The 27,232-nt window shown below is 47.2% G+C and overlaps 1 protein-coding gene across 9 annotated transcripts in view; it reads left to right on the forward strand.

Annotated features, from left to right (window-relative positions):
- The window catches only part of UVRAG (UV radiation resistance associated), a 300,947-nt gene that overhangs the window by 95,475 nt on the left and 178,240 nt on the right, over positions 1 to 27,232 (forward strand). For all 9 annotated transcript variants that reach the window (XM_068266640.1, XM_068266642.1, XM_068266636.1 and 6 more), the window contains 6 exons: positions 4,451 to 4,562; positions 7,096 to 7,216; positions 11,493 to 11,610; positions 13,405 to 13,519; positions 13,603 to 13,790; positions 22,039 to 22,111. In XM_068266640.1, the coding sequence (XP_068122741.1) occupies positions 4,451 to 4,562; positions 7,096 to 7,216; positions 11,493 to 11,610; positions 13,405 to 13,519; positions 13,603 to 13,790; positions 22,039 to 22,111 (727 nt within the window). The remainder of the gene's footprint in view (positions 1 to 4,450; positions 4,563 to 7,095; positions 7,217 to 11,492; positions 11,611 to 13,404; positions 13,520 to 13,602; positions 13,791 to 22,038; positions 22,112 to 27,232) is intronic.

Below are 27,232 nucleotides of genomic sequence, written 5' to 3' on the forward strand. Positions count from 1 at the left end.
TGCAGCGGAAATTGCCGAGGCCAATCAGGTCTGCTCTATTGTGCAGGCGTCTCGAGGGGGAAGATGGTGCTGTGCCTGCGCTGGATCCCAGAGGTAAATATCGCCACATGATTTAGGTGCTATTGTGTGCATTGTCACAGATTTTCGGGGAGTGTACCTCCCGGCGGTGCATCATCACGGCAGTTGCCTAAGGGTCGGGTGCATACCCGGTTCAGTCTTTAGAGAACCACGCATGCGCAGGATACTTATGGCAACTGGCGGCCTGGTGACGTGTCGGGTGATCACATGGGCCCCACATGCACGACTTCAGACAAAGTTGCCAGATTACCGGAGCCGCCAGCAGGACCGCGGAGGGGACTCTGAGTATGCCGGAAGACCTTGCGTGCTATGGAGGGGGGGGGGGGGGGGTAGGTTAGGAGTCAGTCAGCCCCAGGTAAATCCAGATTTTAAGTTTATGCCTCTGCTCAGGGTCACTAAATGGTAAAACTAATATATGAATAAGACTCATTACATTCAAAGCGAGATATTTCAAGCCTTTATTTGTTATACTTTTGATGATTATGGCTTACAGCTTATGGGAACCACAAAATCAGCCCATTAGAATCTAATCAGCTAATTCATCCAAAACACCTGCAAAGGGTTCTGAGTTCTTATATTAGTTTCACCTTTTAAGTTGAATTGCTGAAATAAAGGACTTTTGCATGATATTCTATTTTTCCGAGTTTCACCTGTATACACTCACCTAAAGGATTATTAGGAACACCTATTCAATTTCTCATTAATGCAATTATCTAATCAACCAATCACATGGCAGTTGCTTCAATGCATTTTGGGCTGTGGTCCTGGTCAAGACAATCTCCTGAACTCCAAACTGAATGTCAGAATGGGAAAGAAAGGTGATTTAAACAATTTTGAGCATGGCATGGTTGTTAGTGCCAGACGGGCCAGTCTGAGTATTTCACAATCTGATCGCAATCTGAAATGTATCTGCTCGCCTCTGGGATAAGCCGATTATATTGGGGAGTCCTGTCCGGGCTAGAGGTCCATCACTCCTCTTTGACAATCCAAACTGCAAACAACATTCCCAGTCGGACTCGACCCTCCACGGATATATATCCAATCTTTATTGCATATTAATATATTAGTAGCAGTGGGCAGCACGGTGGCGTAGTGGTTAGCTCTCTCGCCTTGCAGCACTGGGTCCCTGGTTCGAATCCCAGCCAGGGCGCTATCTGCAAAGAGTTTGTATGTTCTCTCCGTGTCTGCGTGGGTTTCCTCCGGGCACTCCGGTTTCCTCCCACATTCCAAAAACATACGGATAAGTTAATTGGCTCCCCCTAAAATTGGCCCTAGACTACAATACATACACTACATAATATAGCCATATGGCAATGGTAGGGATTAGATTGTGAGCTCCTTTGAGGGACAGTTAGCGACAAGATATATATATACACTGCGCAGCGCTGCGTAATATGTTGGCGCTATATAAATACTAAATAATAATAATAATAGCAGTGGTACAAGAGCATCACAACAGCATGCATGACGTTTCGGGCGGAGGCCCTTTCTCAAAACAGCAGAACGAGAGCAACAACATCAGAAATCCTATCATGCTTTGCACAGCATCAGGGAAAAAAAGCCCGGGCAGTTTTCTTCTGTGCCGCTAAAAAATGAGGCTTGGATAAGAGAAACAAAGTTCTGATGCTGTGAAACTGTTAAAGAAACACCAGGCCTTTTCAGTGCTGCTGAGTCGATTTTTAGTCCGGAGGTTCACTTTAAATAACCACTCATTACAACTGAGGTATACAGCAAAGCATTTGTGAAACCACAGCATGCACAACCTTGAGGCAAATGGGCTACAACAACAGAAGACCCCACCGGGTACCACTCATCTCTACTACAAATAGGAAATAGAGGCTATAATTTGCACGAGCTCACCAAAATTGGACAGTTGAAGACTGGGAAAATGTTGCCCTGGTCTGATGAGTCTCGATAGAGTCAGAATTTGGAGTAAACAGAATGAGAACATGGATCCATCATGCCTTGTTACCACTGTGCAGACTGGTGGTGGTGGTGGTGTAATGGTGTGGGGGATGTTTTCTTGGCAAACTTTAGGCCCCTTAGTGCCAACTGGGCATCGTTTAAAAGCCAGTTGCTACCTGAGCATTGTTTCTGACCATGTCCATCCCTTCATGACCACCATGGACCCATCCTCTGATGGCTACTTCCAGCAGGATAATGCATCATGTCGCAAATCTCGAATCATTTCAAATTGGTTTCTTGAACATGACAATGAGTTCACTGTACTAAAATGGCCCCCACAGTCACCAGATCTCAACCCAATAGAGCATCTTTGGGATGTGATGGAACGGGAGCTTCGTGCCCTGGATGTGCATCCCACAAATCTCCATCAACTGCAAGATGCTATCCTATCAATATGGGTCAACATTTCTAAAGAATGCTTTCAGCACCTTGTTGAATCAATGCCACGTAGAATTAAGGCAGTTCTGAAGGTGAAAGGGGGTGAAACACCGTATTAGTATGGTGTTCCTAATAATCCTTTAGGTGAGTGTATGTATTTTGAATTTTCCATTTTTTCACAATAGTTGTCTTGTAATGTAAAGTATAACTTTTGGCGGTTTGGTCTGGTTTTGTTTCTTTGGCTTTAGGTGGGTTTGGTCTGTCACTTTTAGTTCACCACTTTATCGAGTTCACAGAGTATTCATTTCAGGTCATGACTTCAGCCTGAGCTCTGAAGGAAACTGTTGGTGTGCACCTGGAAAAAACTCAATGGGCTCGATTCACAAAGCGGTGCTAACCCAGTTAGAGACTTTAGGCATGATAACCATTGCACCACGCTGGTGAAAAGCCAGTTTAGGCATGATAAGCTTAGGCATGTTAAGTTTAGATAAGTTTACATCGAGCGCAAAGTCCCGCACGCAAAGCACGGCGCAGTTTAATGGCGCATTAAACTCTATGCGAAGTGCACCAGACTTTGCTAGCGCAAAACTTTTGATCAGCTGTGCACTGCGGTGCAAACCCAGTTGGTGCTTAAACTTATCACACCTAAACTTATCACACCTAAACTTATCACACCTAAACTTATCATGCTTAAACTGAGTTTAGGCGTGATAAAGTGCTTTTCACCAGCGTGCTAACTGTTAGCACCGCTTTGTGAATCAGGCCCAATGACTTCAAACTGCATTCAGACTACATTGAAACCAATAGTAAAATGACAGCTGAACTGCAGAGGAAGGTCCGTCTACACTACCCCAAAATTACCAACTGGGAAAACGCTTATAATTGTGAAAAAAAAGCAAATACATTTATCACTGATACAAAATGAAGTAGGCCACATGCTATCCAATTTTTTTTTTTTTTCATTGGCCTACCTGTTACTACCTCTAACAGATCGGGCTCAGACTATAAACAGATCGGGCTCAGGCTATAAACAGATCGGGGCTCAGGCTACAAACAGATCGGGGCTCAGGCTACAAATAGCCCTCATCTCTTTCAAGGCTGATTGTATGAAGTATCTTTCAAGAGTAGCCGAGCCTAAGCTTGAGTACAAAATCGAATACTTAACCACTTGCCGACCAGGGGTGATTTGCCTGATCTGTGCTGCGTGGGCTCTCCAGCCCGCAGCACAGATCAGTATTATGCCAGGGCGATCAGACTTCCCCCCTTTTTTCCCCACTAGGGGGATGTCCTGCCGGGGGGGGTCTGATCACCGCCGGCCATCTGCGTTTTGCGGGGGGGGGCTCCTCAAAGCCCCCCTCCACAGCCATTTCCGCCCTCTGCCTCCTTCCCTCCCTCTCTCCGTAATGCGCAGGACAGAGTTCCGTCCTGCGCATTGAAGGATAGGCTTCCGCCTATCAGATGCCGGCGATCCCCGGCCAATCAGAGGCCGGGGATCACCGATCTGCCCTACGGCGCTGCTGCGCAGCAGCGCCGTATGATGTAAACAGCGGGGATTTCTTCCGCGCGTGTTTACATTTTGCCGGCGAGCCGTTCACGGAGACACCCTCTGTGAACTGACATGGATGGTAACCCGCAGACGACCAGTTTACGCCGATCGGCGTTAGCTGGTCGTCAAGAGGTTAAATAAAGAGAGTGAAGCCTTAGGATCCTATTGAGGCTCTGATGTCCCCCGTCGCTGAGCACAGCACAGCTCTTCTTCCTGCAGCGTAGCCGCGCAATAGCTGAGCGATCCCGCATGCGTAGTAAGCCGAAGGCTCCATGATACTGCACATGCGCGGGTGGGCTCACATGGCTACTGGGCGACCACGCTTTCCCGGAAGAGGAGCTGTGCGGCCCCGATGTGAGGGGGGCCACTCTCAGCAATGGGGGATTCCCTCTCTGAAGGTAAGTATCTGATTTTTATCCGGAGCTTCAGGTCGGGATCACTTTCAAGGTTCAACAGTTAATGTTGTGACTGTGATTGTTGCAGGTACAACAAGAAAACATACCGCATTGATGAGATTGCCTGGGATATGAATCCACAGTCCACATTTAAGAAGGCAGATGGAAGTGAAATCACCTTTGTGGACTACTATAAACATGTAAGCTTTGGGTGGGCGGCCTTTCATATCTCTTCCTCTTGTCGCTGTCTTTGAGTTAGCTTAGGCCAACAGCAACATACCTAAGCACCAACTGTTCGTCTACTGGTGTGTTCTGGTTATTATTACCATTGGTCACGGTGGAAGGAGTAGTGTAGAATTTTCTTCATATGTTTTCAGCCACAATTGCTAGGAGATACTCTTCCTATAGATAGACCGCAGAGTCCTGACCTGCAGAGTTACCCCTCCTATAGGAAGACCGCAGAGTCCTGACCTGCAGAGTTACCCCTCCTATAGGAAGACCGCAGAGTCCTGACCTGCAGTTACACCTCCTATAGGAAGACCGTAGAGTACTGACCTGCAGAGTGACCCCTCCTATAGGAATACTACAGAGTCCTGACCTGCAGAGTTACACCTCCAATAGGAAGACCGCAGAGTCCTGACCTGCAGAGTTACCCCTCCTATAGGAAGACTGCAGAGCCCTGACCTGCAGAGTTACCCCTCCTATAGGAAGACCGCAGACTCCTGACCTGCAGAGTTACTCCTTCTATAGGAAGACTGCAGAGTCCTGACCTGCAGAGTTACACCTCCTATAGGAAGACCGCAGAGTCCTGACCTGCAGAGTTACCCAGGGCCGGCCCGCCCATGAGGCGGGGTGAAACGTTTGCCTCAGGCGGCGCTTCTGAGGGGGCGGCACCCGCCCGTCCGTGGGTGTGGAGTGCCGCCCGAGCTGGAGGTAATAGCGGGCAGGAAGGGGGTATTGGGGCGAGCGGCGGGGAGGGGGGTCGGACCCCCCCTCCCTCGCCTGGGTCCCCCGTCCTCCGCTCCCCTCCAGCTTGTTATGCGCGCTGGCTGGCTGGCTGCGGCTGTAAGAGGCAACGGGCGGGGATCACTCACCTCTTCCTCGTTCCAACGTGCGCTCCACTGACGTCACTTCCTGCTACGCCGCAGGAAGTGACGTCAGTGGAGCGCAGGCTGAACGAGGAAGAGGTGAGTGATCCCCGCCCGTTGCCTCTTACAGCTGCAGCCAGCCAGCCAACGCGCATAACAAGCTGGAGGGGAGCGGAGGACGGGGGACCCAGGCGAGGGAGGGGGGGGTCCGACCCCCCCTCCCCGCCGCTAGCCCCAATACCCCCTTCCTGCCCGCTATCCCCTCCAGCTCGGGCGGCCCCCCGTGGGTGGGGGTGCAGCGGCGATTTCTTTAAAGTTTGCCTCAGGCGGCAAATGGTCTAGGGCCGGGCCTGGAGTTACCCCTCCTATAGGAAGACTGCAGAGCCCTGACCTGCAGAGTTACCCCTTCTATAGGAAGACTGCAGAGCCCTGACCTGCAGAGTTACCCCTCCTATAGGAAGACTGCAGAGCCCTGACCTGCAGAGTTACCCCTCCTATAGGAAGACCGTAGAGTACTGACCTGCAGAGTGACCCCTCCTATAGGAATACTACAGAGTCCTGACCTGCAGAGTTACACCTCCTATAGGAAGACCGCAGAGTCCTGACCTGCAGAGTTACCCCTCCTATTGGAAGACTGCAGAGCCCTGACCTGCAGAGTTACCCCTCCTATAGGAAGACTGCAGAGCCCTGACCTGCAGAGTTACCCCTCCTATAGGAAGACTGCAGAGCCCTGACCTGCAGAGTTACCCCTCCTATAGGAAGATCACAGAGTCCTGACCTGCAGTTACCCCTCCTATAGGAAGACTGCAGAGCCCTGACCTGCAGAGTTACCCCTCCTATAGGAAGACCGCAGAGTCCTGACCTGCAGAGTTACCCCTCCTATAGCAAGACCGCAGAGTCCTGACCTGCACAGTTACCCCTCCTATAGGAAGACCGCAGAGTCCTGACCTGCAGTTACCCCTTCTATAGGAAGACTGCAGAGCCCTGACCTGCAGAGTTACCCCTCCTATAGGAAGACTGCAGAGTCCTGACCTGCAGTAACCCCTCCTATAGGAAGACTGCAGAGCCCTGACCTGCAGAGTTACCCCTCCTATAGGAAGACCGCAGAGTCCTGACCTGCAGTTACCCCTCCTATAGGAAGAATGCAGAGTCCTGACCTGCAGTTACCCCCTCCTATAGGAAGACCGCAGAGTCCTGACCTGCAGTTACCCCCCCCCCCCTATTGGAAGACCGCAGAGTCCTGACCTGCAGTTATCCCTCCTATAGGAAGACCGCAGAGTCCTGACCTGCAGAGTTACCCCTCCTATAGGAAGACCGCAGAGCCCTGACCTGCAGTTATCCCTCCTATAGGAAGACCGCAGAGTCCTGACCTGCAGAGTTACCCCTCCTATAGGAAGACCGCAGAGTCCTGACCTGCAGTTACCCCCCCCCCCCCCCCCCCTATTGGAAGACCGCAGAGTCCTGACCTGCAGTTATCCCTCCTATAGGCAGACCGCAGAGTCCTGACCTGCAGTTATCCCTCCTATAGGAAGACTAATTTATTAAATAAAGTAGTAGCAGTAGGAGAATATCAACCCTTCTGTTTCATGCAGTGACTTTCCAGCTGTCAAAACCTTTATTAATGTTTTATTTTTTTTCTACACAGCAATACAATATACAAATCCAGGATTCGAGCCAGCCACTGCTTGTAAACCAACCAAAAAGAACTAAGCCAGGCATGAGTGGCAGAGTGCTGATGCTGGTGCCTGAACTGTGCAACCTGACAGGTAATGTTTTTCTCTGTTTTGTATGAGTTGTATTGTTGCATAGTTGTCTAAGTAAAGCAGGAAAGCACTGAGTTCAGGGGGATAGAGGCACACAGAGGAGGCAGGTCCTTTGAATCTTTTGGGATGCAGTGAGTTCAGTTAAAGCAGACCAGAACTCAGAACTGTCTCTCTGCTCTAAAAGGTAAGCAACAGCATTATAACCTTTAAAGTAAAACATTTCCTTGTTACAGCTTTTAGAGCTCCCCAGAGATGCTGCAGTGTGGTTACTTCCTGGTTTGCTGGGAGCAGAGAAAAGGTTAACCTCTGTGTTTTACAAATTGGCTCACAACTTGGCAGACAGCTGAGAGATCAAATTACACTGGCTCATTACTTGCTGAGAAGGAAAAATTAGACAGGCTGTTATAAACACAGGGTGGACACAGGATGGATTTCTCTGTGTTTTCCATCACTCCTGTGCAAGACTTTAAAGTGGAACTGAATATAAAAAAAACAACAACACAGTTTCACTTACCTGGGGCTTCTGCCAGCCCCTTGCAGCTTTCCTGTCACGCACCGGTCCTCCACGATCCTCCTTTCTCCCACCGCCAGTTACCATCGGAATCACCGATGTGGCAACTGCGCCTGTGCGCCCCGGGTCACACGTATCTTTCTCCGCAATCGCGTCCTGCTCTGTTAGCGCAGGACACTATTGCAGGCGGGAACGTGTAGAAAGATACGCGTAGGATAGTACCGAAAGCAGCTGGTGGCGGAAGAACGGAAAATCGTGGAGCACCAACATGGGACACGGAGGCTGCTTGGGGCTGGCAGAAGCCCCAGGTAAGTGAAACGATTTGTTTTGTTTTTTGTATATTCAGTTCCCCTTTAAAGAGTTGGTGGCCACAACTTATGCCTCTCCCAATTCTTGGTATTATATATTTTTCATAGCCAACGTCTTCCTTGATGCTGTACATAGTACAAAACAAATAGTGGGGAGTATAGATACATGAGATGTTCAGAGCTCTGTACAATCAGGACACCCAGCTAAACAAATGCATTCATAGGTTCGTGTGGTTTGATGCCTCACCAATACAGGTGCATGTTCATATGATAAATTACAGAACAATAAGAAACACTAGGAGGAAGTGCATGCCCTTATAAGCTTACAATCTAGAGGTTAGTGGGTTTGAGACATTAGGGGAGGAGCCTGGCCTTGCAAGCTTACAATCTAGAGGGAAGGAGACACAGGGGCCAGCACGTACGTTAAAAAAGGGCGTCGGGAAAAAAGGGCGCAGGGTTTTAATTGATAAGCATGAATAACGTTTAAAAAAATTTTTTTATAAAGTTATAAATCAGTAAATAATGTGTATGAAACCGGCAATTGTAATAACGTTAATCTTCCCTGTTTAAAAAGTGAAATGTATAATAACGTTTTATAAAACATTAATAAGAATTTTACTAAAACTATACCTAACCCTACTCTCATACAGAACCCTTCCTGTACCTACCCCTAACCCCTAGACCCCCCTGGTGGTGCCTAAACCTAAGACCCCCCCTGGTGGTGCCTAACCCTAAGACCCCCCTGTTGGTGCCTAGCCCTAAGACCCCCCTGGTGGTGCCTAACCCTAAGACCCCCCTGGTGGTGCCTAACCCTAAGACCCCCCTGGTGGTGCCTAACCCTAAGACCCCCCTAGTGGTGCCTAACCCTAAGACCCCCCTGGTGGTGCCTAACCCTAAGATCCCCCTGGTGGTGCCTAAACCTAAGACCCCCCTGTTGGTGCCTAAACCTAAGACCCCGCCCCCCCTGGTGGTGCCTAACCCTAAGACCCCCCTTGTGGTGCCTAAACCTAAGACTACCCTGGTGGTGCCTAAACCTAAGACCCTCCTGGTGGTGCCTAAACCTAAGACCCCCCTGTGATAAGCATTAATAACGTTGTAAAAAAAATATTGTACTGTTTTTCGTTTAAAAATAATGTTTAAATAATTATAAATCATTAAATAATGTGTAATCATGAGAAGCAGTTATAAAACATTAAAAGTCTCCGGGCGCCGCTTGTAAAACGTTATTTTTCTTCGGCGCCCTTTTTTCCTGTTGGGCGCCCATTAAACGATATTTATTATGGGAGTGAATGGCAACGCCCTTTTTTTCCACCTGCCTCATGCGCCCAAATTTCCTGCCTCCGGGGTCAGCGGATGAGGCAGTGAGCCTCCAATGCTATCTATAGCCAAGAATACAGCTTTCTAGGCTTGTCTGAACAGGTGTGGTTTGAGAGTACGCTTGAAGGTTTCCAGGCTTGGAGCATGATGGACAGGCTGAGGGAGAGAGTTCCAAAGGAGAGGGATGCTCATCCTGGAAGGGGGAGTGAGAGGAGGTGAGAAAGCTACAAGGCCGGATTTATACCTTTCCCGCACCTAGGCCAACTTTCTTGTGGCTTCATTCTACATGCAACAGCCCCCCTCCCATTTTATGTGCTGACCCCTCTTTCCTGGGAAACATCCATGTGAAGCAGTCCTCTTTTATGTACAGCACTTCCCTTCTTCCACGTGTTGGGCAAATGTAGAGCCTCTATTTTCTGTTCAAAGCCTCCTCCTTCATATAAAGCCACTCCTCTTCCATGCTCAGCCGTCCCATCTGGTAGCATCCGCTCAAGGCCCGGGCCTTTGTGGCCTTTCCAGAAATCCGGCCTTCTTAAAGGAACCTTGAGCCGTAGAAATAAATGAAATCGGCACTTACCTGGGGCTTCCTCCAGCCCACCATAGTCCGCTTCTCTCACCGGTCCTGCTGCAGAATTCACTAGCGGTGACACCCGGGCCGAGTGTCGACCTGACACTTCATTAACGGTGACACTTCCCGCCGGCCACTATGCTTCATCATGCTGGCCGACGTGACAGTCCTGCGGTATTCGCGGTTCAGGGTTAGAAAACCGCGCATGCTCAGGACTGTCACGCCTAGTGGAGAGCGTAGCGGCCGGCGTAATGAAACGCAGGGTCACCATTAAGGAAGTGTCAGGCCGACTCTTGGCCCGGGTGTTGCTGGTAGTGAAGTCTGCAGCAGGAACGGGAGAGGACGCCAGAGGACCTCGCGGCCTATGGTGGACTGGAGGAAGCCCCAGGTAAGTTCCGATTTCATTTATTTCTATTTCCACTGCTCAGTGTCCCTTTAACCAGGAGGACAAGAGGGTCTCCTGAGAGTAGATATACTCTTGGCTACCCATGCCAAACTCATTTCGTCTATTGTAAATGTACGCTTGTCCATCACACTCCTTCGTTTGCTTCTACTTAGACCAGGCATGGGCAAACTTGGCCCTCCAGCTGTTAAGGAACTACAAGTCCCACAATGCATTTGCCTTTATGAGTCATGACTGTGGCTGTAAGACTCCTGCATGCAATGCATTGTGGGACTTGTAGGTCCTTAAAGGAATACTATCAATACACAAGTGTTCTAAAATGACAATGTACAAATAATGTCTAAGTAGCTGTGTAAAAATGTTCCTACTTTTCATGTTAAATATCAGAGGTTGCTGTAAAAGCTTTAATTTATTGAGGGTAGGATTTAGCTATATTGGGACAAATCAATTGCAGAAGGGGTGTCTGCTTCAATGCACAGCCAGAGTTGCATATCAGACTACAAAAAGCAAATATCAAACATATCAAACTCTGAAAGCAAAAACAGTATGACAAGCTGTGACAATTAGTTACATTTCCTCTGCTCTCTTCAGACACTTCCGTCAGAAACACAGGACACAGAAGCTGCAGCTGTAGGGAGCTTTTCCTCTCTCACACATACAGTTACACATAGAATTAACTGATCAAGTGTGAGGGGAATTTCCCCTCTCCTCATGGCTCAGTCAGTTTTGGCGTCAGTAAAGTTTTAAAGTATTTTGATAACAGTAAACAAAGAGGTTGCTACTAAAATGTATACACCAGTACTTAGCAACACTTCCCAAACAATTCCTGTGTCAATTGAAAAAAATATGTGATTCGATAGTATTCCTTTAACAGCTGGAGGGCCAAGTTTCCCCATGCCTGACTTAGACTGTGGTGCTGAACACTAGAAAACCAGAGTGGGGCTCAGAGGGATGTTTGTCACAATATCATTATGGATCTTTTTCTCCGACTTCAATAAAACGTGACTAAAGAATGAGTGAGCCAATTGCTAAATACAGGCACTACCTGTGTTTCCACATGTGCTTTGGTTGTCAGGGTAACTTTGTTTTGTGACACGTTTTAAGGATTCATCACGAACTCCTCACTGGAGTTCTTGTTCAGGACCCTCAGCTACATTTGCTTTAATTACAAGGTTTGACGGACAAAATGAGGAGCGATTATGCTGTCATGAAGGATCTCGCTGTCCACACTCGTTTACCGCCAGACCAGAGGGAGCGCCAAGTGTCCTCATTCCTCAGCCACATTCACAGGTAAGCAGCGATGCTCCCAATATGCATAGCTCTGTTCTGTACCATGTCTGCCAGAGCCTCCCATTATCTAAGCAAGTCTCCAGGGGAAACCAACGACCCTCTTATCAGTCCCCATTCTGCAACCATCCAGATACCATCTTATCACTTTCCACTGGAAATCAGACAGAAGTGAGTAATGCAGGCCATACATTAGCCGACCAACCAATTGACCATCCAATTCGATTATTATAATCGAATTGGATGAAAATTGGTGCTGTCAAGTGCATGCTCGACCGCCAAAGTGACCAATTTCGGGACAGAAATTGGTTGCACGGTCAATCGCGCATGCTGGAAGATGTCAGGCCGAAGTTGGTTGTTCGGGTGTGCGGCGGCCGAATTGCGAACGAGCGACGAGACTACGGAACCCCTGCTGCCGCCGCCGCAATGTATAAATGTATGTAGTATGTGCATTTATACATTACCTGTCCGATGTCAGCCTCCATGTGGTTTCCGTCCATCTCGCCGGGTTCGGCATACACGCCGGCGGCGCTATGTCTGACCTCACAAAGGCGCATAGCGTCTGACATCATGCATGTATGCGGCTGTTACCCGGTGAGATGGACGGACACCGTGTGGAAACTGCTACAGGACAGGTAATGTATAAATGCACACACTACATACATTTTGGGGGCAGCAGCGGGACGGACGCGGCGGCTCAGCCGATTCCCTGATGATTTCATGCTGAAATCGGACGGGAATCGGCCTGTAGTGTGTGGGCAGATTCGACCAAGAGACAAATTTATCTCTAATCAGATTCGATTAGAGATACATTTGTCTCTTGGTCGAATCTGCCCATAATCTTAAGGGAGATGAGTGTCGCATAAGAAGCTTCTGTACAGCGTGCAGAGGACAGATATAAACTGTATTATGGTGGCCATACAGCAGTCGATGAGCCATCCAAGTATGGATCTTCCATGAAGCAATGTGAAGCACATGCTGCAGGGCGGCAACAATCAGAGGGCCGAGCCGCCAAACCTAAGCGGAGGTTCTATACGAACCATTCACATACGGGAACACAGCCGCAAGCTTTAGAGGGTCCCAGTGCTGGAGCTGCGAGGGGCATGGGGGAAGCCTCTGGAGGATATACACATTTTTGTCTCCTGAGGTATCTACATTTTCATTATAACAATCTTTAAAGAGAAACCGGAACCAAGAATTGAACTTCATCCCAATCAGTAGCTGATACCCCCTTTTACATGAGAAATCTATTCCTTTTCACAAACAGATCATCAGGGGGCGCTGTATGGCTGATATTGTGGTGAAACCCCTCCCACAGTGTGATGTCAGCACCTCACAGCAATGAGGTACTGACATCACACTGTGGGAGCCTTGTTGCATTGGGGGAAATAACAGCTGTTTACAACAGCCAAAAAAGCAAGCAGCATCTCCTTCCACTGACATCACCTGCCAGCAGTAAAAATGTCACCATGTGATAAATTTCAGAATGTAAATCAAGGAGAGGAAATATTTTACAATGGGCAAACACTGACTAAATCATTTATACATAATTATTGTAAAAAATTAAGCACTTTTTTATTACATTATTTTCACTGGAGTTCCTCTTTAACAAGCTGTTCCCCAGCCCCTTCTTGCACCTCTGACACAGTGGTTGTCCTTGGCAAGTTTTGATGCGCTGTATCAATTGTTATGTATACAGTGCTTGGGGCCCCCAATGTAAAACTTGCACTGGGGCCCATAGCTCCTTGGCTACGCCACTGGGTGCTGCCATATTTTGTGTTTGCCTTTGATCTTTAGGGATGAAGGTGTTCAGCAGCAGCTGCGGGACTGGGGCCTGAACTTTGATACCGAACTTCTGAGCTTCAGCGGCAGAGTGGCTCCTCCAGAGAGGATTCGGCAGCGGGATCGATATGTAAGTAGACCGATCAGCCGGTGGCAATCAAGTTGTTGCTGTGAACAGACTGATGAGCAGCTTCTCTCCATGGCTCTGAACAGGTAGATTACAACCCGCAGTTTGCAGACTGGACCAGAGAACTGAGAGGGCCGTGCCTACTGAGCTGCAAAGGCCTGAGTAAGTGGGTGATGGTTTACCCCCGAAGGAATTACGACACCGCCAGTACATTTCTCCAGAACCTACTCAAAGTCGGCTCGTCAATGGGGTTCCAAGTCCAGAAACCACTGATGTAAGAATGGCCACATGCAGCACTATGACATATAGTGCAATGTAATATGTTATTCAGGATATCCATTTTTTTTTCTGTTAATTATCCTGGTTTTGTCATCAGACATATTTCCTATATGTGTAGATTGCTGTGTATTCATATGTAACTACGCCCTCCCAGTGAGGCAGAGCTTTGGGCTGTAGCCCTGCCTCCAGTCACATCAATCTAAGCAGATCTCCGCCTCTCCCCGCCCCTCTCAATGAAAGAAGACTGAGAGGGGCGGGGAGAGGCAGAGATCCGCAGAGATTGACCGGAGCAGAGGCAGAGCTACATCTCTAAGCTCTGCCTCCTCCAGGAAGTACCGGAGGGTTTTGCCCGGGGATTTCAGGGGGGGTGGGGTTAAATAAGTCATTTAGCTGCACGGATGCAGCGATTCATCTTTGATCTTTTTTTTTCAAACAATTATATTTTATTGGAAGATGTGCAACAACCACATATATATACATGATCAGGTATGTTCAACATATAATCAAGAGCATGACAATTTTGTGTACATACATATCTTCTGATAAGAACAGACTTCACACTTAAGGGACAAAGGTAATACAGAAGATAGTACTGAAAACAGAGACAAAGCATCCCATAATAAATATAATAGATAGAAAGTACTATACTATAAATCTTAACTGTTCACAATTATGTATTCACATAAGAGCTGGTGGTTGTTCAATTATGAGATATAGATGAGTAGAGATAAAGAGAATACACATCTGTGCACAGTGTAATGAAAATAACACCTGCATAGTATATGTCTTGACCATAGAAGATAAAATCTTAATTAGAAGCAACCTAATAGAGAATGTAAATTATCAGAAATTAAAGCTATTGATTAGGTCCATAATGAAGTTTGAGATATTTTATATCTGGGAGGGTGGGATAACAGTTGGGCCTAAACACAGATGTGCATTGAGGGGAGGCCTTGATTGCCTATCTATCATTAAGTCTCGATATTCCTGGCTATCTAAGAAGTCAAACCATTGGGCCCACATAATCACATATTTTTCAACCTCCTCTGTGGTGGAGTGGCGTAATTGTTCCATTTTTTCAATCTGTTCTATCTTCTGGAACCAAAGGGAGATGGATGGAGGGTCAGTAGATTTCCATTTGAGAGGTATACATGCCTTGGCTGCATTGAGCAAATGTTTGACAAGAGATTTTTTGTATGAACGCATGCTCTCTCTAGAAAGATGTAATAAGAATACTTCTGGTAGAAATTCTAATTTTTCACTAGCAATAGTAGCTATTAATGATTGGACTCTGGTCCAGAAGGGAACAACTGATTTCATCTTTGATCTTAATGCTGAAGAGAACTAGAGAGTAAAAAGAGATACTTTTATTCGCTTTTAGGCCCAGCTTTGAGGGAGTCATTGCTGCTGGCTGGAGTATTGCAGAGGTATGGCATGGGTGCAGGATGACGACGGGGGGCTGCAAGAAGCCCCACCTAAGTTAAACTGCTTTTTTTCTCTCTTCAGATTTCCTTTAAAGAACACCCGAGGTGAAAATAAACTAATGAAATAAACAATTGTATCTATCCTCCTTCTCCTAAAAATGATATTTTAAGATATTCCACCGTTTTATTTTATATTTAAATCTACTTTTTAAGTTTTTACTGTTTTATTGTTTTTTCTCAATGACACATTCATTGAAGTATGCCAGAGCTAAAAATCTTTGAACTATTGACCCATTTTATCTCTTTCCTGCTCTCAGGAGCCATTTTCTGCTAGGAAAGTGTTTTATAGTTGGAATTTCTTATCAGTGAGGGTCACACTGTACTCTGACCCAGACCGGAACTGCCACTTGCATACAGTATATTATTATTATAATTTATTTATAAAGCGCCAACATATTCCGTGGCGCTGTTCAATGTAAGAAAACAAACAAGGGATACAATATATATCATGATACAGACAATGATATACATCAAATATGAACAGACACAAAATACAGCACTACTGATTACAATTGCAAATTTAACATGATGACTAAAATGTATAAATGTCTAACAGAGTGCAAGCAATTAAATTAATAACATTCCATGACACAAAAGGGTGAGAGACCTGCCCTTGCGAGCTTACAATCTAAAGGAATGGGGTGGAAACAAGAGGTGGGGGAAGTATACAGTATATGTATGATGTTTAACTCTTTCAGGCAGAGAAAGAAAAAAAGGAACACAGCATAGTTTTTAGTGTGATAGGCACTGTACATACGCATGTCTATGTCATCATGTCACATGTCACCTCGGGTATCCTTTAACCTCTTGACGACCAGCTAACGCCGATTGGCGTAAACTGGTCGTCTGCGGGTTACCATGGAAACGGCCGCTCGTCAGTTCACGGAGGGTGTCTCCGTGAACAGCCGGAGAGCCGCCGATCGCGGCTCGCCGGCAAAATGTAAACACGCGGGGAAGAAATCCAGATCGTAGGGCAGATCGGCGATCCCCGGCCTCTGATTGGCCGGGGATCGCCGGCATCTGATAGGCGGAAGCCTATCCTTCAATGCGCAGGACGGAACTCCGTCCTGCGCATTACGGAGAGAGGGAGGGAGGGAGGTAAGGAGGCAGAGGGCGGAAATGGCTGCGGAGGGGGCTTTGAGGAGCCCCCCCCCCCCCCGCAAAACGCAGATGGCCGGCGGCAATCAGACCCCCCCCGCGGCAGGAAATCCCCCTAGTGGGGAAAAAAGGGGGGAAGTCTGATCGCCCTGGCATAATACTGATCTGTGCTGCGGGCTGGAGAGCCCACGCAGCACAGATCAGGCAAATCACCCCTGGTCGGCAAGTGGTTAAGGGAAAACTGCACTTTTGTTACACTGAACCCTTGTCATAAACCTTCACCAAACTAAGCTTAGTAGAGAGTTTGGTTGTGGTTGCTGTAGCCACAGTACTCCTCTTAATTTCTTCTAAGCTCTGTTCTTCCCCACCACAGCAGTGGCGGTCCTCCAACTCCTCCTCCAACTCGCCCCCACAGACAACTGCAACTATCCGAGCAGCTTTGAGTGACAGGGATTGGACTCTTTCATTTCCCATATTACCAATACTTGAAGTGAATGTTGCCGATGGTGATGGAAGAGGTATAAGATTTTGTGAACCGATTTCAGCCTGAAACTGTTCACAATCTGTTGTGGTGGTGGTGGTGCTGCCGCCGCTATCGCCCCCCCGCCCGCATACATTACCTGCTCCACCGACGCAACTCCAGTCCCCAGGTCTCCGCTGTCTTCTCCGCTCTGGTCTCCAAGTCCAGCATGCTTCACTTCTTCCTGCCCGGCAGGAAGTTTAAACAGTAGAGCGCCCTCTACTGTTTAAACTTCCTGCCGGGCAGGAGGAACTGAAGCATGCCGGAGACCAGCGCGGACACGGAGCAGCGGTGACCGGGGGTAGTCGTGCCGGCGGAGCAGGTAACGTATACAGCTCTATTGCGTCGGTCGTCGGGCACTCGAACGCCGCTAGCGACGCGCTCCCTACCCGAGGGCGATTGACGGTAATTTTCCGCACGGAGCGATCGACGGGATCGGACGAAATGGATCGAAATTCGGCGTGTAGCGCGAACGATTGGCAGCAGATTCGATCCCAGTGATCGAATCTGCTGTCGAAATGGCGGCAAATCGGGCCAGTGTATGGCCAGCTTTAGACTGGTCAGATGCCTATTTCAAAAATAGAAAAAAAAAAACTTGAGTCCTTTAACAAGTTGCCAACCTCCGCATTGTGTATATATACGCCCCTAAATACTTTGCTTCCGCATCAGTGGCGTACATTCTGTACAGGTAGTCTCCTACTTACGAACGCCCAACTTACGAACAACCCGCCGATACTAACGGCCTTGGATTCTGGGTTTCCATGGGAACAAGTAAAAAAAAATTTAAATTGGACTTTGAATTTTTTAAATCGATTTTCTCAAAAACTACAAGAAAAAAACGGCTTTTGAACTGCAGGGGGCAGAGGTGACACAGAGGGGGACACTGGAGGCACAGTGAGGTACAGAGGAGGTACAGGGGACAAAGATGGCAAAGTGTTCTGACTTAAGAACAGATTCAGGTTAAGAACGAACCTGCAGTCCCTATCTCGTTCGTTAACCAGGGACTACCTGTTTACACATTATAGTTTTTATGAGTGCCGCGAACGATCGCCCAGTCGTTGGCCATTGGAGTAATGATTGGTAAATGGGAACATGTGTTCCCAAAGGTTCCCAAAGCCAATTAAAGTGCCAGATAAATGAATAAACATAGCTTTCAGCCAGAAGCCATGTTCATTCACTTAAATGAAAGTAAAAAACAAATCAAACTCACTTCCTGTTATCATGGAACACTGTCTAATATCATACATTACTTTTAAATGTTTTAGTCAAACAACAACAAAAAAAACCCTCAAAAGTAGCTTACCAGAGCATATAAATCAAATAAGGAGTGGGGAATCAAGCCTTGGCACTGCTGTGAACTAGAGGAGGGTTGCAGTTCAGCCACACGGGGCCGGCTGGTCAGACAAAAAACAAACTAGCGTGCTCAGACCACAGAACGTATAGCAGTAGGGGGAGAAAAAACAATGGAGGTCGGCACTGCAAGTAATATGGTTTATTCATAAATGAGTAGCAATCAGCGACATCTGACTTAAAGTGCTGTCCAGTGCATGAAAGCATAAAGTGCACATACTGGTCCCAGCGAGCAGTGGAGATGGGTGGTGGGTGCTGTTCACAGCTGCCTGACGGCCATTTCGCACTAAAATTTGCTTCTATGCAGGCTAGCCTTACAAAAACATATGTCCACGGTTGCCCAAAAAGGAGGACAAGAACCATGCTACTGTTGCTGAACATTTCATTAACCAAACACAGAGGTTCTATGAGGTGTTGGTCTGTCATGGGAACTGATCATGTGAGACAAGGTGAAAGAGGAAGTGACATTTCAGTGAAATTACTCACATATGAATAAAGGTGGATTCACAGGTTTAGGACTAGATAGACAACCTCTGGGGCTTGAATGAAGTAGATTCCCATTTTGGGTGTTTTCTTAATCAGTAATGTTCCTTCTTGTTTCCCCCCTATGCTTTTATATCATATCCTCAGTGAGTCCTAATCTATGTACCAGACTGCAGTGAGTACAGTCTGAATATGAATTATTTCCTTTCACTTACAATACTCCTACATTACTCCTACAATACTCCGGTCAGCATGGTGGTGTAGTGGTTAGCGCTCTCGCCTTGCAGCGCTGGGTTCCTGGTGCCAATCCCAGCCAGATAAACATCTGCAAGCAGTTTGTATGTTCTCCCCTTGTCTGTGTGGGTTTCCTCCGTGCAGCCTGGTTTCCTCCCACATCCCAAAAACAAACAGATACGTTAATTGGCTTCCCCCTAAATTGGCCCTAGACTACAATACATCCACAGTACACAATACATACATAGACATATGACTATGGTAGGGACTAGACTGTGAGCCCCTCTGAGGGAAAGTTAAGTGACAAGACAATATATTTATTTTATTAAATATTTATTGAATTTATAAAGTGCCAACATATTATGCAGCGCTGAACATTAGTTTAGGTTACAGACAATATTTAGGGGTGACATACAGCAATGAGACAATTACAGGAATACATGCAAACCAGATCACGCAGCATAGTATAAGTACAAGGTAATGCTTAGTCAGTCACTGGATGGAGCATGGAGATTAGGCAAGTTGGGTTCACTCAGATCCATAGGATGGGTGCACCGTAATGGAGGTGCATGATCAGATAGGACACAAAAGGAGGAGGACCCTGCCCGAAGGCTTACAATCTAGAGGGAGAGGTAGGGACTTGAAAAGTAGGGGACCAGAGTACAGCTGTGGGCTTAGAGCACATGTGAGGGGTGCTAGGCCAGAGTGAAAAGGGGAGTTTTGAGGGCCTTCTTGAAGATGTTGAAGGAGGGGGCTGTCCTAATGGGTGGAGGTAGGAAGTTCCATAGTGTTGGAGCAGCTCTTGAGAAGTCCTGGAGGCGTGCATGGGACTGGGTGATGCTGGGGGCGGTCAGGCGAAGTTCATTGGAGGAGCGGAGTGTGCGGCTAGGTATGTACCTCTAAGTGAGATCGGAAATGTAGGTTGGACAGGTTTTGTGGACAGATTTGTAGGTCAGACACAATATCTTGAATCTGATTCTGAACTGGATAGGAAGCCAGTGGAGGGATTCACAGAGGTATGCTGTGGTGGAGCAATGGGAGGAGTGGATAATTCTGGCTGCCGCATTCATGATGGACTGCAGCGGGGCTATTCTGGTCATAGGGAGACCAGACAGACGGGCATTGCAGACAGTAGTCAAGGTGGGAAATTATGAGGGCATGGATGAGGAGTTTGGTGGTTGCAGGGGTCAGGAAAGGGCGGATCTTGCAGATGTTAGGAAGGTGGAAGTTGCAGGACTTTGTGAGGTTTTGGATGTTTGGAGTGAAGGAGAGTGCGGAGTCCAGGGTGATACCCAGACAGCGGGCTTGAGGGGTAGAGCGAATGGTAGTGTGGTGAACAGTGACATGCACATCTGGGAGGTTCAGGGATGGCCGGGGTGGGAAGATCATAAATTCTGTTTTGTCTAGATTTAGTTTCAGGAACCTAGCGGACATCCAGGAGGAGATGGCAGATAGGCAGGAGGAGACCTTGTCCATGGTAGTGGTGGATATGTCAGGGGTGTGGAGGTAGATCTGGGTATCATCTGCATACAGATGATAGTTAGAACCCATGTAGGAGATAACCTTGCCAATGGAGGATGTGTATCTGGAGAACAGTAGGAGGCCAAGGACCGAACCTTGGGGGACTCCCACTGAGAGGTGGTTGGGGGTGGACGAGGACTCATTGAAGGAGGTTGTGAAGGAGCGGTTGGAGAGGTAGGATGAAAGCCAGGTAAGGGCGAGATTGTGAATGCCTATTGACTGGAGGGACTGGAGGAGTAGGGGATGGTCTACTGTGTCAAAAGCTGCTGAAAGGTCAAGGAGGAGGAGAATGGAGTATTTACCTTCAGCTTTAGCTAAGGCAAGGTCATTGACCACTTTGGTGAGAGCGGTTTCGGTTGAGTGGGGCAGGCCGAAAACCAGATTGCAGTGGGTCTAGCAGTGAGTTGGCATTGAGGTACTGGGTCAGGCTCTGTACATCGCTGCGTAAGATGTCGGCGCTATACAAGTATTAAAATAAAAAAAATAAAATACTCCGTGGACACTACTTATTTTATTTATCCTACACTGTGTTGGTCAATATGTGTTGTTTGGGGTAATCAATTCACCCATTTAATTTTCTTCTTTTTCACAACGGTCTCATGGTTATAGTAGGCACCAGTTGGGGACCATGGGTGTTCTTCCATTGCTCTCTATTTGGTGCTTAGCGTTACTACACATTGTTTGTCTATCTATCTACAATTAGATTCTCATCATACTTTATTTGTAGGATTTTATCAGTTTTAGTTATACAGCTCTTCTTGAACTAAATCTGGATACCAATAGCTAGATTTAAACATTCATATAGATTCTGGCTATGTACAGTATATGTAATGTAATTTTGTTGGTTGTTATTGTTTGTTGTATCCTTCTCTCTCTTTATTATTATTATTTTATTTTACTCCTTTTTTCAGGGGTATTCTGCTTTTTATCCACAAGATGGCTCTATCCTTTGAAATGGACCAGTTCCCTTCAAAAATACACATTTTTTTCTACTTATAAACTTGTGTACTATTTGATTTAGCATCATGTTTTTTAGAGCATTTATTCTTACAAAATGTAGGTTTTTTTTTGCTTTGATGTACTGTATTAAAATGTATGTAGCTACAAAATGGACTAATCCTATATCAGAGTTGCTGGTCCATTTTTCAGCTGCATAGAAATTACATAAAATGAGCATTCACATTTGCATCTAGTGAATGAGGATCGCAATCACTGGGAAAATGCTGCATGCAACTCATTTGCGATTGTGGGAAATAGCAAACGCACCGCAATCGTCGCAGGCTGATAGTGCCCAGGTGTGAATGAGGCCTTATACTCAGTGTGAGATCACATGATGAGCATACTTGTTCTGTGTGATTTTTCGAAGCAGAGGATCAGCACAACAGCGTGGTAAATAACAGAATACAGACAATGATGGCCTTCATATCCCACTTACACTATACGCTTTCCTAAAAACACACATGTCATAAAGCTTCCTTATCCTCACTGTCTGATCTAGTGTAAATGTTGCATGTCGTATCATTATGTAATTTGTATTATTGTTGTATTTTAAGGGTGGAAACTGAGGACAGCGTGGATGGATATTTACAGGTCATCCAAAGGAACGTAACAGAGGATACACAGATGGTACATAGAGAATGTCTTGTGACTTCTGATAACACAATTACAGTGGTCTTCCACTCCAACCACCTACTTGGATTAGGGGGCTTCCTATTGAACTTTGCTCCCCCCCCCCCTGTACTATCCTTGCCTTGTACTCAGTATCAATGGTAATGGGGACCCCTCTGAGCAGAGTTATTTTGTGTTTCAAAAGCTTTTATTAATTTTAGTTGTAATTTTTTAATTACCCATATATGCTTGAATACAAGTCGACCCTGTGTATAAGTCGACTCCAATATTCAGCCCCCTTAAGCTGGATTTTTTTATTGACTCAAGTATAAGTCTACCCAGCAAAGTTAATGGTTGCACTTGGGACTCAGGAGGGCTTAATAACTGCACTGCATAAAGCATTGCAGCCACTAACCCCTCCTGTCCCTTAAAGAGACTCTGTAACAACAAAAACCTCCCCTGGGGGGTACTCACCTCGGGTGGGGGAAGCCTCCGGATCCTAATGAGGCTTCCCACGCCGTCCTCTGTCCCACGGGGGTCTCGCTGCAGCCCTCCGAACAGCCGGCGACAGAGCCGACTGTAGCTTCAATATTTACCTTTGCTGGCTCCAGCGGGGGTGCTGTGGCGACTTTCGGCACGGAAATAGACAGAAATACCCGATCTCCGTCGGGTCCGCTCTACTGCGCAGGCGCCGGAAACTTGCGCCTGCGCAGTAGAGCAGACCCGACGGCGATCGGGTATTTCCGCCTACTTCGGCGCTGACAGCCATCAGAGCGCCTGCGCAGGAGCCAGGAAGGTAAATATTGCATCACGGCTGTACGGAGGGCTGCAGCGAGACCCCCGAGGGACGCAGGACGGCGTGGGAAGCCTCATTAGGATCCGGAGGCTTCCTCCACCCGAGGTGAGTACCCCCCAGGGGCCGTTTTGTCGTTACAGTTCCTCTTTAAGTGCAGCCAATACCTCCTCCAGGCCCCCAAGTGCTGAAATTATTCACTCCCCTTCCTGCAGCCCAGTATTTCCCCCCTGCCCCTTTCCTTGTTAATTGTTGTGGCCAGGACTTCTTCTTGGCATTTCCTTTCCTCAAAGTGTCACTTACCACTGGGTAAATTGCTACAATAGGAAATGTCACTATTAGTACACACATTACTCAGTGTGCTCAGTGTTGCCTGTGACTCGTGTATAAGTCGACCCCCTATACTTTTTATAAAGTGGATCATACCTAAATTTCTAGACTTATACTTGAGTATATACAATAACAAGAAAATAAACAAGTAAGATTGTTTAAAGAAGAGTTGTCAGCCATACTATGCCAGATAAAAAAACACATATATAAGTAGATAAATACTAGCTCTACTTACATAACATGTGTATTGCACGGTCAAAGTGTTCATTTCAGTGAACTTTATAAAATGGAAAATGGAGAGAATTCTGTTCGCTGGCAGGGGCCATCTTTACTCCCTCCAGCTGAAGCCAATGGTGAGGTCATTTCCTCCCTTACTCCCCCCTCCTCCCCACATCAATTGCCAGCGATGATTGTAAATGCAGGGAATCCCTAAGGAAATGGTAGCAGGGACGGGGGTCCCCATGGATGCGATGCACTGCGGTGGTGGCAGCCAGAGGAGATGCTTGTCGGGCTGGAGTGTGAGGAGGGGGCAAACACGGACAGTCATGGGAGGCAGCCAATGAGAGGAAAAGGAGTGAGAGTGAGATAGGCTGTAGCCAATCAGGCTGAACTAGCTGTGTCTGTGTAGAAACTCCTTCCCCCAGCCTGCACTGCAACTTCTCTTTTTGCGGCTGCTTACTGGCTGCGTACTAAGGAGCTGGGGACATGAGGATTAATCTCTGCAATAAAAAAGTAAGATTGATTTTAAAGTTATGCATTGCCTTTTTAGCATTCCTTTTATATGATCAACAGATAGAAATGGAGAATTGATTTTGTTTTTCATGCTTAACAGTTACTCTTTAAAACAACAGTCACCGGAATATCGCATTACAGGTAACATTAACCACTTGCCGACCAAGTGATTTCCCATTGATCTGTGCTGGTTGGGCTCTTCAGCCCCCAGCACAGATCGTATTGCAGGCAGGGCGATCAGACTTCCCCCCTTTTTTCCCCACTAGGGGGATGTCCTGCTGGGGGGGTCTGATCGCCGCCGCTCTGCTGTGCCTTGCGGGGGGGACTCCTCAAAGCCCCCCTCCGCAGCGCTATTCCCCCCTCCCTCTCCTTCCCTCTCTCTCCCTGGCTCTGTGGGCTTCAGCCTATCAGATGGCGGCGATCCCCGGCCTATCAGCAGCAGCGCCGATCTCCTTTACGGCGCTGCTGCAGCGCCGTACAGTGTAAACACCGGGGATTTCTTCCCCAGGTGTTTACATTTCGCCTGCGAGCCGCAATCTGAGGCTCGCAGGCAGTTCACGAAGACACCCTCTGTGAACTGAGATCGAGCGGCCGTTTCCATGGAAACCCGCAGTCAGTTTACGGCGATCAGCGTTAGCTGGTCAGCAAGAGGTTAAAGAGCAATAACAACGGGGAAAAAAGGAACATGATATTGAGAGAACATTAACTTTTTTTTTTATTTATTTATAGCGTTTTATTGAGTTTTCACATCGACTTACAGCTTTATAGAAAAGACATTGCTGTTTGCAAAATTGTACATAAGGCATAAAATGGCAATAACCTTAATTGAAGAGAGAACATTAACTTTAAAAATACACAAAACCAGCATAACTGATTGGCTCCAGAGGATGCAAATCAGCTATCCGGAGCAGTAGGAAATGTGAATACTGGTCCAGCCGGAGGACCAGAAAGGGCTCAAAGTGTTGCGGTACGTCTGCAGATGGAGACGTCACGCCTAATAAACTGTAAACTGAGAAGTAGAAAAGTGAGAGAAAGGCAAAGGAAGAGAAAGAAGGAGTATATGGTTTATATCTCACAGCCTTGCGATCAAGGCATCATCCATTGAGGGATATTGAGCAGACTTATTCTGAATTACTATCACTATTAAAATCCCCAGTCATGTGGATCAGGGTACATTATAAGTATTAACTTTTAAACTCACCCTATGCAATTGAAAAATACTTAGAATGGCTGTGCTTTTTGCAGCTGTGGCCCTATCCTTACAGAATTAAAGCGGAACTGAAAGGTTAAAAAAAAAACGGTGTTTTGACTTAGCTGGGGCTTCTGCCAGATCCTTGCAGCCGTCCTGTTCCGCGCCGATCCTCCGTTGCCCCGTCCCCAGCTACTTTTGGTTCCCGCCCGCTATAGCGTCCTGCGCTATTAGCGCTGGACGCTATTGCGGGGCGGAAAGCAAAGAAAGCTACGCGTGGATCGGGGTGCGCAGGCACCGTTGCTGTGGACTTAGAAGTCGGCGGTGTGACCGAAACGAAAGTAGCTGGCGGCGGAAGAGCGGAGGATCATGGAGGACCGGCATGGAACAGGACGGCTGCAAGGGGCTGGCAGAAGGCCCAGCTAAGTGAAACCCTTTGGTTTTGTTTTTTTTAACCTTCCAGTTCCGCTTTAAGACCTCTAGAGCCTGCTATTTCCTGTTATCAGAACCGGAGTCTTAAAATAGGCCACACCTACTTCCTATGAAACACAAAGTTTCATCTGGTGTAGACCTGTGGTTTCTATTGTGATACAGGGAAATGTGGTCTGTTATCCATTATTGTTCCTTCTTTGTGTGTCAGATGGGCACAATAAACTGATCCTCACAGCAGCTGAATCCAGAGAGGAGAGGAAGCAACCTGTAGCACGGCAGGAAGCACATGTGACCTGTGAAACCAGTCTGGGAAATTTGGTGCACCTGCTATCGGCAGAAGTTTGGGCGCTGTCAAAGGCGGCCATTCAGATATCGACTCTATGGGTAAATTTGGGCCTGCGGCTACCCCCAATTACCAATTCCCCGCCCCCCCCCCCCCCCCCCCCGATATTCCAGTGGACTGGCACATGGGGGAGGATAGGCTAAGGTTAGCCATGGGGAAAGGTTAAAGTGAACCTCCGCACTAAAAATCTACTCAGCAGAACTGAAAAGGCTTGGTGTTTCTTAGCATCATTTTTAGCTGCATTTTAGCTAAGCTCCACCCATCAAAGAAAACTGCCCAGGCTTTTTTTCCCTGATGCTGTGCAAAGCATGATGGGATTTCCTATGTTGTTATTCACATTGCCTAGCAACTGGGAGGGGTGATCAGCGCACAGGACAGTTGGAACTGTGTCTCATGCTCCCTGTCACCTCCTTTCAACCAAAAAGATGGTTGCCCTCATGAAATCAAACATGTGCCTGTTCTTTTAAAACAGGGTGGGTAAGAGATTATATTACTGTAATGATCTGCTCAGCTGTCTGCACTGGCAGACAGCTGTTTGACCATTTTTTAGGTTTAAGTGCTGCAGGTCTCTGGAAAAGAGACCTGTCTTCACTCTGCAAGTTGCAGAGCTGCTGTTCTGGGGAGGAATTTGCATACACTTGTCATGCAAATTGCTTAGCTGCTTCCTTTCATGGCTTGCAGTATAAATACCATTTCTTCCCAGAATTCCCTGCTGGTCATACTAGTTTGTTTCTGCTTACTTACCTGGATTGTCAGCCTTTGCAAATCGTTTGCTAAGATTATCTTAGAGTAATTCCTTGGGAGTGCACTAGGCATTCCTTCTAGCATAGCCAGATTGTATTATCTGTTTTGCTTTGTACTGTCTATCTGTTGCGATTGTCTTGTCGCCAGCGGCGGTCAACAGGAAATCGTACTGTCTGTTGGGATCGCATTCGCCCTAGCGGTAGTGGCGGTGGTTCCTTCTGTCTGGGAGTGTAGGCCAGAGCTGCGTTTGCTACTGGCTACTCCTTCTGTCTGTCTTGCCTGGAGCGAACGCTTGCTGTAGGCTCGGTGAGGCAACCGTTTAGCAAGCGTTCACTTTCTCTTTTCGTTTTTATGTTACATCGGTTAGTTAGGGTTGGCGTGCTTTGTCTCTGTTGCGCTTTTCGCGCAGAGACGGCGCCATTAGCGTGCTTTGTCGCTGTTGCGCTTTTCGCGCGGCGACCGCGCTTAGCGAGTGCGTTTGTTATTTGCCTTGGCGTTCTGATCATTGTTATTTGCTGTGTCTTTCTTGCTACCTTTGTGCTCTGTCTTACTCGGTCTTGTGTCACTATTGGCAAT

The sequence above is a fragment of the Hyperolius riggenbachi genome, chromosome 2 (assembly GCF_040937935.1).
Source record: "Hyperolius riggenbachi isolate aHypRig1 chromosome 2, aHypRig1.pri, whole genome shotgun sequence".
NCBI lineage: Eukaryota > Metazoa > Chordata > Amphibia > Anura > Hyperoliidae > Hyperolius > Hyperolius riggenbachi.